The sequence below is a fragment of the Panthera pardus genome, unplaced genomic scaffold (assembly GCF_024362965.1).
Source record: "Panthera pardus isolate Hobbes unplaced genomic scaffold, ASM2436296v1 HiC_scaffold_24, whole genome shotgun sequence".
NCBI classification, from domain to species: Eukaryota; Metazoa; Chordata; class Mammalia; order Carnivora; family Felidae; genus Panthera; species Panthera pardus.
Genome location: NW_026526810.1, coordinates 64011681 through 64030167, shown reverse-complemented (window position 1 = coordinate 64030167; position 18487 = coordinate 64011681). Strand labels below are relative to the sequence as shown.

Sequence of the window (18487 nt, the reverse complement as noted above, 5' to 3'; positions counted from 1 at the left end):
AGTGAGATCATGACCTGAGCCAAAATCCAGAGTCTGACACTTAACCAACTGAGCCACCATATATTTTTTCTTTCTTTCTTTCTTTCTTTCTTTCTTTCTTTCTTTCTTTCTTTCTTTCTTTCTTTCTTTCTTTCTTTCTTTCTTTTCTTTCCTTACTTATTTATTTTTACATGTTTATTTATTTTCGAGAGAGAGAGCACATGCATGTGAGCAGAGGAGGAGCAGAGGGAGACGGAGACAGGATCTGAAGCGGGCTAAGTGCTGACAGCAGAGAGCCCAATGTGGGGTTTGAATTCACGAACTGAACCGTGAGATCATTACCTGAGCTGAAGTTGGATGCTTAACCAACTGATCCACCCAGATGCGCCAAGCAGGGGCAGACTAAGGAGTGGTTAAGGGCTGGTGGTGAGGTCATTAACCCTTCCCTAATAACTCTGCAACCTCCACTCCCATTCTTTCCTATGGGCAGTTCATGTTTCTTCAGCTTTAGGTAAAGCACTCAGAAAATCCATCTTCAAGAAGAGTGCCCCTAGCGCCCTCTTGTGGCATGATCACTGTCTCCTGCACGCTCCTCTATGGGAACTCTGTGGTCACCACTACAAGGACAGAGGGGCCCAGGCCTTGGGGAAGAGGAGATATAAAGCAGAGGATGATAAGGGGAATAAGCAAACCCCATATGAGAATGACCAAGGAAAGGGACATTCAAAGGGAGTTCTAGTGAAGGGCTGCTGATGGCTGCTGGAAGTAGTGCATGTGAGTTAGTGTTAAAGATTTTTTTCTCAGCCCTATATGTGTTTGGTGGGCATTAAAGAAGTTAATGCAGGACTTATAAATTTAAAAAGCACTCCTCAACGAGCTTCTAAAGTGCCTTTGGGAAGGGCACTAAAATTCTAGTAGTAGTGAGTGATGGGGTTTGGATTATTTTTAAATGAATATTGAAGGGCAACCCCCCAAACCAAAAAAAAACCTGGGACTACTTAAGTTACATTCCCTTTGTTTATAGTTTCCTTGGTTTGCACTCTGGTGCCATCTATGGCTCCTAGTGCCTTGCAGCAGTTCCCAAACTGCTATTCCATAGAATCCTGTTCCTTTGGATGCTAACAGTGGTGCCACTCAAATGAAGCTTCATGCTCAAATCAGTTTGTAAAGTTCCAAATCAAAGGAAATTAGTCAAGCCTCTCAGAATCTCATGCTTTGTGAATTTCATGACTCTTCAAGGGAAGGAATATGATAACAATGTTTCTGAAGCTTTTGATCAGGACACTTTTCTTGAAGCGCACTTATTGCCATTTTCCAGAACACTGTTTACCTGAAGGCAAGTGGGAAAAGCGCCTGCTTTTCCTCCAGTGTTTATTCCCCCTTTCTTTTTAGTAATAACAACCAGAATTTTAGCTGGGCACATGACAACCCAGAATAAATCCAGCGTTTGCCGCTATCCTTTGCAGTTGAATATGACCGTGTGACCAAGTCATTGTCAATGAGATTCAAGTGGAGATGGTGTGTGACACTTTGGGATGTACCCTTAGAAGGCACTGCCATTCCCCTTTTGTGCCTTTCTCCCTGCTGGCTGCTCCCTGCTCCCTGCTGGCTGGAGATGCTAGCTAGGGCTAAAGTGGCCATCTGGACAGTGATGTAGAAGCCACATCCTGGGATAGAAGTCCAGCACCTTGGAGCACCTCACCAATCCGTCACTAACTACCCCTGGCTTTCTTTTACATGAGAAATAAACTTCCATCTTGTTCATACTGCTGTTACTTTGTGTTTTCTGTCATTAGCCGCCATTTGGGAAATGTGTAATGATAATCTCTTTAGATTTTTTTGTAATTTTTTTTTCATGCTTATTTATGAGAGGCGAGAGAGAGAGAGAGAGAGAGAGAGAGAGAGAGAGAGAGCACAAGTGGGGAAGGAGCAGAGAGAGCGAGATGCAGAATCTGAAGCAGGCTCCAGGCTCTGAGCTGTCAGCAAAGGGCCTGATGCGGGGCTCGAAACCACGAACTGTTAGATAATGACACCCCTTTTTTTTCTTTTTAAAAAAATTTAAAAAAAATTTTTTTTAGACAAGAGAGTGAGCGTGATCAGGAGAGGGAGAGAGAGAGAGAGAGAGAGAGAGAGGGAGAGAGAGAATCTTAAGCAGGCTTCATGCTCAGTACGGAGCCAGACGCAGGACTTGCTCTCATGAATATGATATGATCTGAGTGGAAATTAAGAGTCAGATGCTTAACTGACTGAGCACCTAGGCACCACTGGTTTTGTTTTTTTTTTAATATTTTTTCAAAACCAGTTGTGTATTAGGATGTATGTATAGCCTGGGAATGTATATAGAAGCCAACAAAAATAATAAAGGATATTAAGAAAGATTGGAATAAGGCGAGGGCCCTTCCTATTAAAAACATTTAGGATTAAAAGATATATTCTAACAATAAATATGCTAATTGTAATAAATTGGGTTATTGAAAGTATTCTTGTAAAGTTTCCATACATAGAGAGTTTATATAAGGGAAATTAAGAAGAGTGTTTTCCCTTGGTTGGTGCTGTTGGCTAGTACAGGTCCCATAGTGAGAAGGAGCAAGAATTGTTTGCCTTCCAGATTCTCCTGGGCCCCTACCTAGGGAGGAAAAAAGAAACTTAATAATGGCATAAGTTGAATTTCTCCCCAGCTTAGTAGGACAGAAGACTTAGAATTAGATTCAACTTTATATAGAAGCAATTAAGAAATGTAATTTTCTTTCCCATGTTTGTAGAATAAGACTCATATTGGCTAGGTAGCAAAATATTTATTTACTATACTTCACTGATCTTTTAAAGTGACTGGATGCTCAGAAAAGGGTCTTTATTTGGTCATAAGTAGATTGATGGGAAGGTGGGGGGCAGGGAGGGGAAGGTGGAATCCAGGAGACCTCATGAGCTATCCCATCAAGCAAGGGAGGCTCTCAGGACAGGAATGGAGAGAGATGGAGGAGTCAAAAAGGAACTTTTGGGGTTTTTACAGCAGATGGAGATTTATAAACTAGTTTTTATTATTGTTGGTATGATAACCTATACTCTACACCCAAGAACACTTCAGTGGTATCTACAACTTGCTAAAAACTTGTGGAATTAGATTTGCTTTGGGAGATTCAGCAAAGTGATGAGCCCTCTATTCTGTTGATCTACTTGCTGTTTTACAATCACCTTAAAATGGTGACTGACAACAATAAGAATTATGTTGACCCTCAATCTGGAGGCTGACCAAGCTCAGCTAGGCAGTTCTTACTTGAGGTCATGCCTGTTTTTACTCACATGGCGGCTGGAGCTGGATGATCCCACAGGCTTTTTCACTCAGCCATCTGGCATCTGGGCTGAGAAGACCTGAGCATCAGGGAACTGGAACAGGTGGGGCAATCTGAGCATCTCTTTCTATCCATGTGGCATCTCCCTGCAGTGGCCTCAACGTTACCCGACTTCGTACTTGGTGGCTGAAGGCACCCAGAGTGAATGCCCCAAGAGAGCCATGGCCAAGCAGACCTAGTCTCAGAAGTCATCAGAAGAGATGGGATCAATTGCACCAGGCTAAATTAGTGGGAGCAGGCACAAAGGCCCACCCAAGTTCTCAGGAAAGACTGTGAACTCTACCTTTTAATAGAGGAGTGGCAAGGTTCTGGAAGAGAATGTGGAATGGAAAACATTTTGTGGCCATTTTTAGAAACTACAACCTGCTCTATAGCCTTAAGTTGAGCATGGCATTGGGCAATTGCAGACGCCTTGCAAGAGTAGCCAACCACATCCACAGGACACTAATGACCTCCACAGTCTCCTGTGGGAGAGCCAAAACCGGGAGAGCTCTTTGAGCACTTCTCTCTATCCAAGTGTCCTCTTCATGCGGTGGCCTCAGCACAGTGGAACTTCGTACACAGCAGCTGAAGGCACCCAGAGTAAGTGCTCACTTCCTCTGCTGTCACTTTGAGACTCTTGCCTGGTATCATGGGATACTGGAGCTGGGTAGTTCCCCAGCTGTCCTGAAGGGCAGCTTATTCATTTGATGAAATGAGTGATTAGGGAATTGCAAATGATGTGTTACATCCTGACACTAATTTTAGTTTCCAGCAGCTATGTGCCTCCTGTAGTCCCTGGCTTTTGCCCCAAAGCTCAGCAAAGGGGGGTTGGGATGTGGGGAGGAGTCTTAGGAAAAATTCAATAGTCCAAAAATAGATCCAGTTTTCCCTCCCCTTCCTTCCTTTTCTTCTTCCTCTTTTTCTTCTTCCTCTTCCCCCTACCCCCTCCTTACCCTTCTCTCCCTCCCCCTCCTCCCCCTCCTCCTTCCTCCCCTCCCTCTCCTTCTCTCCCTCCTCCCCTTCCTCTCTCCCTCCTCCCCTCCCCCTTTTCCCCCTCCCCCCTTTTCCCTTCCCCCCTTCCTTCTTCCCCTCCCCCCTCTCTCCCTCCTCCCCTCCTCCCCTCCTCCCTCTCCTTCTTTCCCTCTTCCCCCTCCTTCTTCCTCCCCTCCCCCTCCCCCTCTCCCTCCTTCAACTCCTCCCTTTTCTCTTCTTCCTCCTCTAGCTCCTCCTCCTCCCCCTTCTCCTCCTCCACCCTCCCTCCATCCTTTCTTCTTTCCTTCCTCCCTTCCCTCTTCAGGAGCACAAAATTGAGTTTATCATATTCTGTTTGTAGCCTATGCTAGGCCTTTCCTTTGTTTTATTCAATTTTATTATTTCTCTTTTTATTCCTTGTGACTGCTTCTATTTCTCTCACCCTCATGGACACATGTGCTAGAGTATTTAATCCATGTTCTTCCATCCTATGTATTGTATACCCTTGGAAAATACATTGTATTATTTTGGAGCATGTATGTTTTAAATTTTAATAAATAGAACTTTCATTCTGGTTCTTACCATTTTTCACATGGCACTATGTTTTCCAGTTCTATCCATGTTGCTATTTATAAATCTATTTTTTGAAACTGCTTTATACTATTTTATTTTATGTATTCAACACATCTTCACTCATCCATTCCCCTCAAGAGGGACATATAAGTTGCCTCCAGGCCTGCTCTGCTACCAGTCATGCCATGAGCAACCATACATGTGCTCCACCTGGAAAAATTCTGGTGGAGTCTGTGCCCAGGATGGGGTCACAAGGGCTCAGCATATACACATTCATTCTAAATTAATTAATTAATTAATTAATTTGAAAGAGCATGAGTGGGGGAGAGGGTCAGAGGGAGAGAGAGAGAATCTCAATCAAGCAGGCTCCATGCTCAGCACAGAGCCTGTTATGGGGCTCAATCCTACCAGCCTGGGATCATGAGTCAGTCATTCAACTGACTGAGCCACCCAGGCGCCCCAGGTATACCCATTCTTAATTTCACTAAACACTTCCAGGTTACTTTCCAGTATCACCACACCAATTTTCATGCCCACTAATATTTTTGCCAGCACTTGATAAAAGATTTTCTTAAAATATATATATATATATATTTTTTTAAATTTATTTTATTTTTTAGAGACACAGAGTCTATGTGGGGTAGGGGGCAGAGAGAGAGGGAGAGAGAGAGAAACTTAAGCAGGCTCCATGCTCAGTGCATGGAGCCCAACCTGGGGCTCGATCTCTTGACCCTGAGATCATGACCTGAGATGAAATCAAGAGTTGGTTGTATAACCAACTGAACCACCCAGGCGCCCTGAATATTTCATTTTTTTAATTAGTCTCTACACCCAACCTAGGGCTCTAACTCACAACCCTGAGGTCGAGTCACATCCTTCATTGACTTAGCCAGCCGGCAGCCCAAATATAAGATTTTCTAATTTTTGAAAACTTGATGGTTATAAACTGTTATCTCTTAGTTATCTTAATTTCTATTTATTTGATTATTAGTGAGGTTGAACATTGTTCATCACCCATGTTGACTTTCTCTTCTCAAATTGGCTTTTATAATTTTTGACATTTTTTTCTCCTTGTAAGTTTCCTGTCTTTTTATTGCTGACACGAGGGAGTCCTTTACATCTAGATGTTAACTCTTGTTGGTTTTAGGTATTACAAGTGTTTTCTCCCAGACTGCCAGCATTATTTAACATGTGAACCCAGTCTTTGTTCAATTTCTGCAGGGTAATACTCTGAAATGTACAGACAGGTCTAGCTGCCTCAGGTGAGGACAAATTTTGTAACAAATGTTGCCTCCCCCTTCTGTAAACTTAATATAGCATCTATAGTTCAGGTACTTGGAAGTCCTGGCAGGAAATAATGAACATGCTATAATTATACATATATTTCTCTTTATAAGATGAAAATGTTTCTGCAGATAGTGTGCAAAGCAAAATTTTGTCACGAGAAGTAATTAATTATGCATTTACATCTTTGTGGCACTGTGCAACACATATCCCAAAAAGGACAGTTTGAGTTCCAAAAGAACTCCCATTCTGCAAAATTTGGGAAAGTAAATAATAACCCCTTAGTCATTCATTTCCATGGTCTGGGATTTTGCTTTGGTTGTTGATGTATAGAAAGACTTTGAAGCCTTTTCCAGTATTGCAGACCATTTTCCACCCCAAAATCACTTTCTTCTTACCAGTTAGAAAGAGGAGACTATGTAGCTGTCTCTCCAAAAAAGAAATCACTTTGGGGCAAGAAGTAGTAAAATTAAGTCTATTTTCCCATTTCTATATCAAATGACCAGGAGATGATAGCAACAAAAAAGCTCTTATTTTCTCAGTGTCTTATACCACGGTCTTGTATCAAACCCTCGTCCACTGGTTCCCTATGTCAGTTTCCCAAGAATACCATAGGCCAGTGGTTCCCAAATTTTGTTCCATATTAGAATCATTGGGGGAGCTTTAAATATCTCAGGCTCAGGTCACAGCCAACACCAGTTAAAGCCAAATGTCGCAAGGTGGCATTTAAAAATGCCCAGGTGGTTCCAGCGTTCAACAATGGGTTTGGGAATCATTGCCATACTTCCCCAGGAACCCAGAGCTTGATCAAGGCTAATGTTAATGTCAGGGAGTTGTTTCTGTCCTTCACACCACGTGGGAATGAGGCTTGCTAGGACTCGATGTTCAAGTGTTAAGTGTCAAGAGGGTGAGACTCTTGTTCCTCTTGCCCTCTTCTATCTCCACAGTAATCTATCTGCAACATTTCTTCTTGAATGAAATGGGGATAATAGCTACTTCCTAGGTTTGCAGGAAAGACTGACTGCAAATCTGGGAAATAGATGATAGCGTGTCTGACACACAGCAGGACTTTAATAAATGCTTTGGAAAATCCACGTTTGTTTAATGAGGACACATTCAGGACCTGCCTTATGTAACTCTCCCTCTGAAGATAACTTCTCGTCCTTCCCAATGACACCCAAGCACACTCTTCACAGGCTCCTCCCTTTCTGCTCTTTTTACTTTGGCCCTCCCCACACTCACCTGGCTCCCTATCAGTTATTGCCAAGGAACAGCTAGACACAAAGGACTTTCTCAGATCTATGGTCACAAGGACATGTTGCCTGTGAGAACTACAGAAAAAACACAAGGTGAGAGGAGTTAGCTTGGTAGGAGAGATTGGAAGAACTGGGAAGAAGAGATTAATAGTGCTGAAAACGTGGAACTGGATGGAATTAGTGTTGAGACAATTAGGATAAAGGAAGTCATTCAGCAGTAGGAATAAAACAATCAGCCATGGGTACTTTTGAGCATCCTTCTACATGTCCAGCTCTGTGTTAAGTACTCTGATGGATTCAGGAGAAACAGAAGATCTCAAGGAGCTTGCAGAAGCAAAACAAATATGACACAATGGGAATGACCAGAGAACAGTTCAATGCCAAACGCTGAGAGCTGAAATAGATCAAAAGGGCTTGCTTGGGGAACTGTTCCTCCAGCTGGAGCCTGAGATTTTAATTAGCAGAGACAAGTAAAACATCCCAAGGGTGGGGGAGCAAAGTCAGGGGATGGGGCTGGAGGAATCTGATCACCTTCTGCTATGTCCTGTCTCTTCTTACTCTGTAGGGCTTACAGCAGATGTGAAGGGAATCTCACCCGTGATGATACTAATGGTGATAATTTACCTGATGCTTTTGTTCTGGGAAAACGAGCAGAATGAGGAAGGAGAGGGGTCCACCATAGAGCATCTGCATGTGGACTACCCTCAGAGTGACTCTCTTGTAAGGTACTGCAACCACATGGTCTTACAAAGAGTCATCAGGGGACCTGACAATACCTGCAAAAAGGAGCATGTTTTCATCCACGAGAGGCCTCGAAATATCAACAGTGTTTGCACCTCTCCCAAGAAAATGACTTGTCAGAACCATTCTTCCACTTTGTGTTTCCAGAGTTTGACAAAGTTCAGAATGACAGTGTGTCAGCTCATTGGAGGCACCAGATACCCTGCCTGCAGGTACCACATTTCCTCCGTGGAGGGGTTTATTGTTATCACTTGTGATAACGTGGGGCCAGTTACTTTCCAGAGATATGTTAAATAAGTTGAGACCACCGCCTGGGTCTGAGGGGTACTGGTACTCTCCTCTCTTGCAAACTTCTGTATGGGGTACTGGTATATTGGTTCCTCTCTCAGGGGTACCAGTAACTGGTTCGCCCTGGAGCACACCTCAACTGTGGACATGGGGTAATGCTTTGTGTGAATTGGGTAGCCACTAGTAATTCATCTGTCCTGCTGGTACGGCTAAGCTGGAATCATTTCATTCTGGAATAATAATAATAATAATAATAAAAACTCGACTGAATTGAATCATAAACTCTTCATGTGTTTTAATTTCTTGTCCCTTTTCTCTGGGTCACGTGTTGAGAGCCAAGAGTGAATCCGAGGCAGAGCTGGGATTCAGGTAAAGTGAGCAAGGTGCTCACTTCATGTACACAGTTTAAAGGCGCCCAAAATCCCAGTAACCTGGATAAATAACATTAAAAAAAATCAAAATTAATGCAAAAATTTTCTGATGAATAAAATATCTGAGTTTTAAATCAAGACCCAATCTGACAGGGTTGGACTTAAGGTGACATGAATTAGTGAGTTAGCCAGTACAGGGTCAGATCCTATTATTTGACATTTTGGTATTTTTCATCAGAGATTACTTTGCATTAAATTAATATTTTTTAAGTGTTGCATTAAAATAGTATTTATCTTGATTACTGGGCTTTTGGGTACCCCCTTAAATTTCATACCCGGAGTGAGTGCCTCCTTTTGTCTCACAATGCTCCCAGACTTGATCCTAGGTGTGGAGGCATTTGGAGTCATTGATGAGGGTCTCCTCTGAAGAGGGCATATATAATTCAAGCTGCGTCTGTTTACATTTAGCAGCTGCCTCTGTGCCTTGAAAGAAGGGGAAAGGGAGAGTGGAAGGATTGCCTGATGGGTCAGAAACCATTTCCCTTAAAGACTGTGGTGAGAAATGAATCCAGATTTCCCAGGAAGAGATTGAGACTCTCAGAGCTAAGTACCTGGATGCTTGCATCCGCAGAGGAAATAGAGAATTTGCATCCTAACTCCTGACTCTTTTCCCCTTATAGATCTTACAGTGGAACTGATTGTTTAACTCCCCCACATCCAGCTATGGGCAGGGTGTCTTTTGAGTTAGAGGGTGAGCCCAAAGAATGCAGAGGAGAGGTTCCTCATTCTGGGGGTTTGATTAAGTCCTGTTCTTCTCTGAGCATTAGCCCCCTCACCTGGGAAGTGAGGGGCTTGGACCAGCTAGTCTTTGAGGTTTCCAGGCCTATTACTCCACAATTGTGTTTCTCCTTGTTGGACGACAGGGTTAGTACTGAGGAGTATTGAGAAATAAGGGATAATTGGCAGCTGAGTGCCAGGTTACAGGGTCACTAATTCTGAGTTATGACATTTCGATCCTGTGAGAGCCAGAAACACAGTGAGCTAGAGCTGGCACAGGCTATGTACAAGCTTTAGAGGGCCCTTTCTGTTCTCATCTTTTCAGTTGAGAGATTTTAACTATTGCATTATTTATTCGAACTTAGTTCAGGGTCAGATCCAAAAAGGAGGTACACCTGTGCTAGTTGTTAACTCTGTCTTTTGCAAGCGTCAAGTTCTAACTGATTGATTTGATTGAGGGAGGGAGGACATTTACACTTGTGAATGAAGGACACTTTGCAGCCTGGGAAGTAGACAAGGCTTACTCATTACCCATTTCTCCATGGGAGTCCCACTGTCATCGTCGTCTTCGTGGAAGTTTGGATGTCACCAAGGAAGCAGAGCCCTCGGATGCTGAGTAGGAACAGGTGGTCCCTGGCAGATGACTTATTAGAGTCTAAGTAGCAGCATCATTTCTTGGGCAAAATTTTAAAGTCACTGAAATGTGTCTTTAAAGACCCTGTTTTTATATTCTGAATTCTGATTCCTTTTCCTGCCCCTCTCCCCAGCATATATTGTCCTTTTTTTTTTTTCCTTCTCACTATTTTTCCTTCCCTTCCTCCCATAAGCCCCCTCCTTCTAAGTAGAAACAGAATTTTGCAGATAAATGCATTCTCATTAAGGTGCTAGTAACTGAGACTGTCCAGTGGAATCTATTCTCAGAATATTTTCATTCAATAGGGATCAAAACCCAATTCAAATGAATTGTGATGTTTTAGACATTTGTAGTTTGGGAGGGTTTTTTTTTTTTTTTTTTAATGGGCACCTAGAAGCCCCAATCAAACCCAAGTAGCTGTGAATTCTATCCACTTGAAATGGATGTTTCAGAAAAATGATTTCAGTCAAGAATCTCTGCCTTGCTCTTCCTTTTTATTTTTCTCCCCAGTATCTTTCTGTTTTCCTGTTATCACCTCATTATTGATGTTGACAGTAGAGGATATTTAGAAAAAAAATCTAAATCCTTCTTCCCTTCTACCTTCGATCTGCAGCAAGTCTATGTTTAAGCCACACACACAAACACATCCACTTAATTCCTAATCATTTATCAATAATCAACCCAGTTATGAGGCTTATATATTCTTAGTGCTGAGTCTTTGCTCTAACTCACACACAGAACATTTTTAAATTACATATAATAAAAACCACAAGTCCATGTGTGTTAATGTCAAATGAGTGGTATAAGAAGGGAATGATTATATAGAATTATCGTATCAATATGTTGTACACCTGAAACTAATACAACATTGCATGTCAATTATACTTCAATAATAATAAAAAAGGAAATGAGTGATAAGAAGATTAGGGAAGTGAACAATAGAGTTGGTAGACATAAGTTGTGAAAAATGTGTTAAAGAAAGAATGTGATCTGAATTGGGCTTTGAAGGATTTCAAGAGGCGGAAAAGAGTAGGCACTCAAGAAAGGACCAAAAATGGAGACACAGAATAGGGTGCATTTGGAGAAGGGTGGATAGTGCTGATTTGGTTCATGTACCAAAATAATGGGAGATAAACCTTGAGAAGCTGGTTGAGATTAGATCAAGAACGCCTTGACTACATGGCCTCAGGGGATTAGATTGCCTTGAGTAGGCAATGAGGAATATTTCAAGGTTTTTGAAATAGTGTCATTGCAAGGGGTATTTTTAGAAAAGCAGTGTATTGAAGGAATCGGAGGGGCCAGGAGCAGTGGTCAGGAGGTTAGAGTGGTAATGCAGGAGATATAAGGGGATGAATCTCTCAGTGGTGGGAGGGAAAAAAATTCTTTCTAGAGCAAGAGAAGGAATCATCACCCTGAATAAGCATTTTTTCTGAGATTCTCATGATGAATTTTCCAGTATTGAGCTCAAGTAGAGGATATTCTACATGTTATGTTGTTAACAAATGTTGAGAAACTAGCACATATACAGTTCAGTGTTTGATTCTGTACCAAATAAAAAGGAGCAGAAACAAAGTTCCAGGTTCAAGGAATTTTCAACCCTAAAAAGAGGGAGAAAAGAATTACATACATCATCTAACTTGAAAAGTAAAAAAAGAACATATAAAATGAAGTGCAATGTAATCTATGCTGTGGGGTTTCAAAAAAGCTGAAAACAAATCACTGTGGGTTAAAATATAAACAGGGATGATTTCTTCAAAGAAGAAACAATGATACCACCACTGGGCATTGCCAAATGCCCACTTTATTAAATTCTCTGAGCATCCTTGGTTCCCGTTGTCTCCTCCTTCTACCCCATACAATTCTACCTACCCCTTTCTTGCCCCTCCTTCCTCATTCAGCTAGACCAATAACAGAAACTCCCAGGAAACAAATAGTTTCACTTCTCAGCCCTGTAACCAGCTGGATTCTTTCTCTGCAGGACCAACTTGCCAGAGGAACTGGTAAAGAGAAATTCTATGACTGCGAGTGGTGGGGAAAGAAATGAGAGATGGGGGAAATAACATGTTTTGAGGCCGTAGGAAACTCAGAAGTAGTAAGGAATGTGTTGGGTGAGATTACTGTGACCACTATGTAGATGACAGTCCCTCCCAAAGAGATTATAGACAAAGAGAAAAGAGAGAAATAACTACTTCGTTTGGGGCACTTTAAACATACTATCTTGTACAATTCTCACATTCCCCCCCCCCTTTGTTTTTTCTGCATGGGGGAAACTGAGCTTAAAGGAGTTCAAGTAAATTGCGTATGAGCGGGTAAGCGGGGATTTGGAGCTAGGTCTTCAGATTCCACAGCTGAGTATCTTTTCATGCCATCATCCTTCCATAGAAGGAGCCTGAACTTACATGCAGGAGTCAATCCTGGGAATAACTGCCCTGAGGAAAAGAGAACTATCTCATTAATATTCTCCTTATTTTCATCTTTTACTTTTTTATTTTTACTGCAGAAGAGAGTACCCCAGATCTGAGATGGATTCTTTCTTTCTGCTGCTCCTCGGCCTGGGTTTGGTTCTTGCAGGAGCTCCAGAAAGCATAATGGAGATAATTAACGAAGAATTTTCGGGGGAAGAGATGTACTATGATGTGGCAAACAGGGACCAAGAAAAACGGACTAGTGAGGTATTAATGAACTTGACTCTGTTACATAAAAATACTAGTGCCAGTACGTCCAAGGATAGTTTGTCTTCCTCATTATTGACATTCAGAAGATTACATTATAGCTTCCCCGGAGGAGACAGCCCAGGTAACGACAAAGAGTATTGCAATGACGTGGTGGTCTGGAGAAAAGTTTCCGAAGCTAATGGGTCATGCAGGTTGAGCAATAACTTCATCCATGGCTCCATGGAAGTGATGCACGGGGTGCCCAAGGCCTCCAGCTGCAAGTGTGGACAGAATCTTGGCATCAACTGCTCTAGGAGCACACGTCTGGAGACCACTATGTGCCAGCTTACTATGGACAAACAGTTCGCCAGGTGCCAATACCACAGCAATACCTCATTAAAGAAAATATTGGCAATGCTGACAGGTCATTCTCTGATGAGCTGGTTAGTTAGTGGCTCCAAGTTGTAAATCCCACAGGGCTTTGAGACCAGAGTCTCTCTAAAGAAAGACATCCTTATTCTCATTATTGTTTATTTCCTTCTATTATCCGTATCTACCATTTCAGCAATATAGCAAACTCTTGGTTATCTATACTAACTGGAGGAATGAAAAATGCAAAATTGTGAATTCAATTAAAATTTATAACTGATCCTGGAGTACAGATTCTTTCTCTCCCTCTCTCTCTGCCCCACTTCTCTGTCTCTGTCTCTGTCTCTGTCTCTGTCTCTGTCTCTGTCTCTCTCTCTCTCTCTCACACACACACACACACACACGCTTTCTTGGAACCAGACCAAATTCTATCCTAGCTCAGCTATTAAGCCAAGAAGCAGAGTCCATCCAACCTGACAAAATTAAGAGAAAAGGCCCAAAACCAATACTGATAATTGAAAGTTAATTGTACTGCCTCTGAGACTATTCAGAGAAATAATGAATGAGCATAGGGGATATTATTATCTCCGTTTTTCAAATAAGTGTGTGCATCCATGCTCACAAATGTGAGCACCCACCCATGCAACCAGGTGCTGCCTGTCCTCCAAAAGATGCCAGAAGAAAAAGATGCTTTTTGGCTTAGCTGTTGCCCTCGGTCAACAGCTCCGGCCCTATGCAAGCTCCATTCCTCCATCCTTGTCCCTATCTATGTCACAAGTTGCTACAGATGGAATGATAAAGCTCTTATTGCAATTTTTACTCAGCATGGTCTTGATTCCCTGGGACTGTGGGAGAGGGATGCAAGCCATGGAGAAATAGAGCAGGTAGAAAGATGGGAAACAGGACATCTCTGCCAAGTACTAGGCAGGGTTAGTCTTCGATCTTGTTTCTGATGTTGTATTGGTTTTTTTTTTTTTTCACTACCAATTGTTTATTTGTAAGTTTTAGGGTTCAACACTCTACACAAAGTATGGGCAATTATCTTGTTCCTTAGTGGGTGCTTTTGTGTTCCTGTTCCCTCCATCCTGAGACCACTCTTTTAATGTCCTGATTTTAAATAAATACATGTATAGCAAATTTTACATCACTGTAACACTTTTCTTACTGTACAGCACTCTTAATATATCAATTTTCCTAATGCTTTTCACATCATGTGCAGGATTCTCATTTTATTAACTGCAAGACTCTGACAATCAACCAATATGCAGCATTAGGGCAGATAGTTTTATATCTTTCAGCTGGGTTTTCCTTGTCAGTATGGTGCCTGCTTAAATAGTCACTATGAGCTTGGCCAAATAGGTGTGTAGTTAGCACTCAATTTTCTCTTGGCAGCCAGAGGAGAAGGTGATAGAGGGAAATGCCTGGGACCCAGAGTTTTCTTCTCCGTAGGAGGAGAACCTGGAGCCCTGGAGGAGAGGTATGCTCCCTGGGGTCCATTCTGGGGATAGTTCTATGTGGCAAGGCTGGTGCTACCAGTCACTCATCACACGTGGGACAGGTTCTCCAGAGCAGAGCGGTCCATCGGGTCTCTTCTTGGTTCCAACTTAGTTCCATTTGAGTCACTTCTTCCCTACAGTACAGTCCTACTGTAGAGTCAAGCTCTGGGTGATGGGCATGTCAGCCCCAGAGACAATAACTATTCAAGCTCTGGCAAAGTTTTTTGGTAATATGCAAAGAAAACGCAAATTCAGCCTCGTTCAGAATTTAGTACAGACTTCTTCCTTCACCAGAAGAGAAGAGCAAAGAGCCATAGTAGATACCTCTTTCTAGGCCAGGACCATCCTCTAAAGACTCTTAAGAGCAAATCTTTCCACTTCTCTGAAGGAATCGGGAGCTCCCAGGGCATATCTAATCATCATACTGTGAAGTCTGAAAGATGTCAAATGTGGAGATGTCATCGAGAGTTGAGACTCCTAACTACTGGCATTTCCCACCCTCAAAGCCTGTCACCCCTTTGACATAATGTGCAGCCTGAGGTCCCTCATGATGATGATAGGCAAGGGATTTCACATTTTAAAACATTGAGTCTTTGTAATGTCCTTTCTCTGTTCCCAAACCACAGAGAGCTTTTTTTTTTTTTTTTTTCCTTTCATTTTTCTTGTAGCTTTACACCTAAATTTCTCAGCCTGGCTTCCAAGGCTACTAATGCCCCATTCTCATCTCACCTAGCCTGACCCCAGCACTGTCCATCTTCTGTTGCTTTAGGGCTGCTGTCTTCACAGTCCCCAGAACTCACCTCCTTGTCTTCACTCCGTTGGTGGGCTGGTCCTGATAGGCTTCCTCTTCATGGTCTCATTCTGTCACCTCAGCCCCTTCAACTGCACAAGCCCGCCTGGCTACAAAGGGCCAAACAAGTGTCTCTTGGACTTCCTAGAAAGATAACTGAGGGTAGATTTGTGTCATTTCTCTGCAGCTACAGAGAGACATTAGAGGGAATGAAATGAGGGAATAAAGGAGACAGATCCAATCCCAAGGGCCACAGAAGGGAGAGTTGGATAGAGAAAGGAAGCTGGGAATGTAATGATAGAGAGTTTTGAGAAAGGGATACTAAGGGGGGTATGTAGCACAAAAGTAATACCCATCTTGCCTTTAGCCATTCCCTCTGCTTTCCCAACATGAAGGGCACTAAATTCCCTTTAATCAACAATTCTGAAGCGAAACAAGTCCTGGCTCCCAAGGCCCAGGGTGATGCTGAAGTAAGGGGAGCCTTTGTGACATCACAGATAAGTCCTCATATGTTTTACTGCCTCATCAGGCTCCCCCACCCCCAAGTCACTTCACATCAATGTCCTTATCTACATGATGAGGAGGCTGGATTAGATCTCGGGGCTCTCTGACTTGGATAGCCATCAGGATCAGTGTGGTGGTGTTCTCTGGTTGCCTGCCCCAAACTACCCGCTCGGCCTCAAGCCAAAGAGGTACAGTGAGGCATGGAGCTGCCCAGCCACACTTCTTTTCCCAGGATCTCTGAGCAGGAGTGATGTGTGCCACTTCTACATCCAGGTTTTGTGACATGGAACTGGCCTCCTCTGTGCTTTTTTTTTTTTCTTCCCAACTGCCAGATCCCCAAAATGGACATGGGTGTGACTCACCTTTCATCCCTTAGATGATAATAGTGTTCTAGGAATGTTCTAGGAATGAGCTGAACACCAAAAGGGAAGGAAGGCATGTACCTGAATAACTGTGTGAAGCAGAGATATCTCACCAATCTGGACTGCTTAATTATATGAGAGAGAAATACATATGTATATACATTTTTTACATTTTTATTTATTTAGTTTAGAGAGAGAGAGAGAGGGAAAGAGAGAGAATCCCAAGCAGGCTCACCACTGTTAGGGCAGAGCCTGACGCAGGGCTCGAACTCACGAACTGTGAGATCATGACCTGAGCTGAAATCAAGAGTCAGATGTTTAACTGACTGACTGAGCCACCCAGGTGCCCCAATATGTATATTTTTAAATTCACCATATTTTGTTCCATTAGCCTAGCCTTACCCTAACAAATTTACTAGCTGTAGGAGCTGTTATCAAATACGAATCCCTGGGCCCTGGTCCAGGTGATTTGGGTTCTATAGTTCTGGGATACGACTACAGCATACAAGACTTTTACAAGCGTTAGGTTTGCTGATGTGGTTTGAAGTTTGAACACCACTAGATTAGATGGCCTAAAATCTTTCCTTCTAGTTATAGAACATTCTAATTCTAGTCCCAGTGAGGGGAAAAAAGGTTGCTGTGTTTGTGTTCAGAGATTTTGCAGACAGCACTGGGGCAAAACAAGTCAGTTTAACTCCGACTGACTCTGAACTTCGTTCGCAGTGTCCCAAACTAGCAAGATGGCATTGTTGTCTTCAAACTCCCTGGAAGTGAACACACTGCAAGAGGGACTCATGTTTCCAAAAACACGAGAGTGGCTGAGATGTTAGAAGAGGCGTCACACACATGGAATGCATCCTTTTTACTCCGGCAACTAGAGAACTGGCAGACCTTCATGTTTATTAATATGTTAAACTTTTCAAGATCACATATGATAATTACCACAGGGATGGTTAATAGGTAGTAGCAATATTTAATTACCAACTGAGATCTTATAATGTGCCAGGCGCTTGTCTAAAATGTACATATGGTTTCTTTATTCTCAGAGCAACCTCCATGAGGTAGATTATTATTATCCCTGCTTCAATGATGAAGAAACTGAAGCATAAAGACTTCAGGAAATATACAAAGTCACACACATAATAAGTGGTCCCCCAGGAACAAACAAGGATGGTCTGATTCCATAAATTAGGTTTTTTTTTTTTAGTTTTTATTTATTTTTTTTCAATATATGAAATTTATTGTCAAATTGGTTTCCATACAACACCCAGTGCTCATCGCAAAAGGTGCCCTCCTCAATACCCATCCCCCACCCTCCCCTCCCTCCCACCCCCCATCAACCCTCAGTTTGTTCTCAATTTTTAAAAGTCTCTTATGCTTTGGCTCTCTCCCACTCTAACCTCTTTTTTTTTTTTTTCTTCCCCTCCCCCATGGGTTTCTGTTAAGTTTCTCAGGATCCACATAAGAGTGAAAACATATGGTATCTGTCTTTCTCTGTATGGCTTATTTCACTTAGCATCACACTCTCCAGTTCCATCCACGTTGCTACAAAGGGCCATATTTCGTTCTTTCTCATTGCCATGTAGTACTCCATTGTGTATATAAACCACAATTTCTTTATCCATTCATCAGTTGATGGACATTTAGGCCCTTTCCATAATTTGGCTATTGTTGAGAGTGCTGCTATAAACATTGGGGTACAATGCCCCTATGCATCAGTACTCCTGTATCCCTTGGGTAAATTCCTAGCAGTGCTATTGCTGGGTCATAGGGTAGGTCTATTTTTAATTTTCTGAGGAACCTCCACACTGCTTTCCAGAGCGGCTGCACCAATTTGCATTCCCACCAACAGTGCAAGAGGATTCCCGTTTCTCCACATCCTCTCCAGCATCTATAGTCTCCTGATCATAAATTAGGTTTTTAATGTTTATTTATTTATTTTTGAGAGAGAGAGAGAGAGAGCACAAGCAGGGATGGGGTAGAGAGAGTGAGACACAGAATCGGAAGCTGGCTCCAGGATCTGAGCTGTCATCACAGAGCCTGGCGTGGGGCTCAAACTCATGAACCAAGAGATCATGACCTGAGCCGAATTTGGAAGCTTAACT

General features: G+C 42.5%; 3 protein-coding genes and 1 long non-coding RNA gene across 6 annotated transcripts in view; 3 read left to right on the top strand and 1 right to left on the bottom strand.

The window, feature by feature from the left end:
- The window catches only part of RNASE9 (ribonuclease A family member 9 (inactive)), a 55120-nt gene that overhangs the window by 16929 nt on the left and 19704 nt on the right, over positions 1-18487 (top strand). For 2 of the 3 annotated variants that reach the window (XM_053889235.1, XM_053889234.1), the window contains exon 1: positions 16048-16208. The exons of the other annotated variant lie outside the window; for it this stretch is intronic. The gene's annotated coding sequence lies outside the window, so the exon portion shown is untranslated. Of the gene's footprint in view, positions 1-16047; positions 16209-18487 lie in introns of those variants that run through there. 3 annotated transcript variants of the gene reach the window in all.
- LOC109255785 (uncharacterized) lies at positions 2443-3817 on the bottom strand. The gene is made up of 2 exons (XR_002075347.2): positions 3280-3817; positions 2443-2605 (listed from the first exon to the last, which is right to left on the bottom strand). It is a non-coding gene; the product is annotated as an uncharacterized LOC109255785 (long non-coding RNA).
- On the top strand, positions 7928-8629 carry RNASE12 (ribonuclease A family member 12 (inactive)). The gene has a single exon (XM_053889236.1). The coding sequence runs from the start codon at positions 7997-7999 to the stop codon at positions 8432-8434; it is 438 nt and encodes a 145-aa protein (XP_053745211.1). The 5' UTR covers positions 7928-7996; the 3' UTR covers positions 8435-8629.
- Positions 12730-13594, top strand: RNASE11 (ribonuclease A family member 11 (inactive)). The gene has a single exon (XM_019430644.2). It carries the CDS (start codon positions 12730-12732, stop codon positions 13327-13329), a length of 600 nt encoding a protein of 199 aa, XP_019286189.1. The 3' UTR covers positions 13330-13594.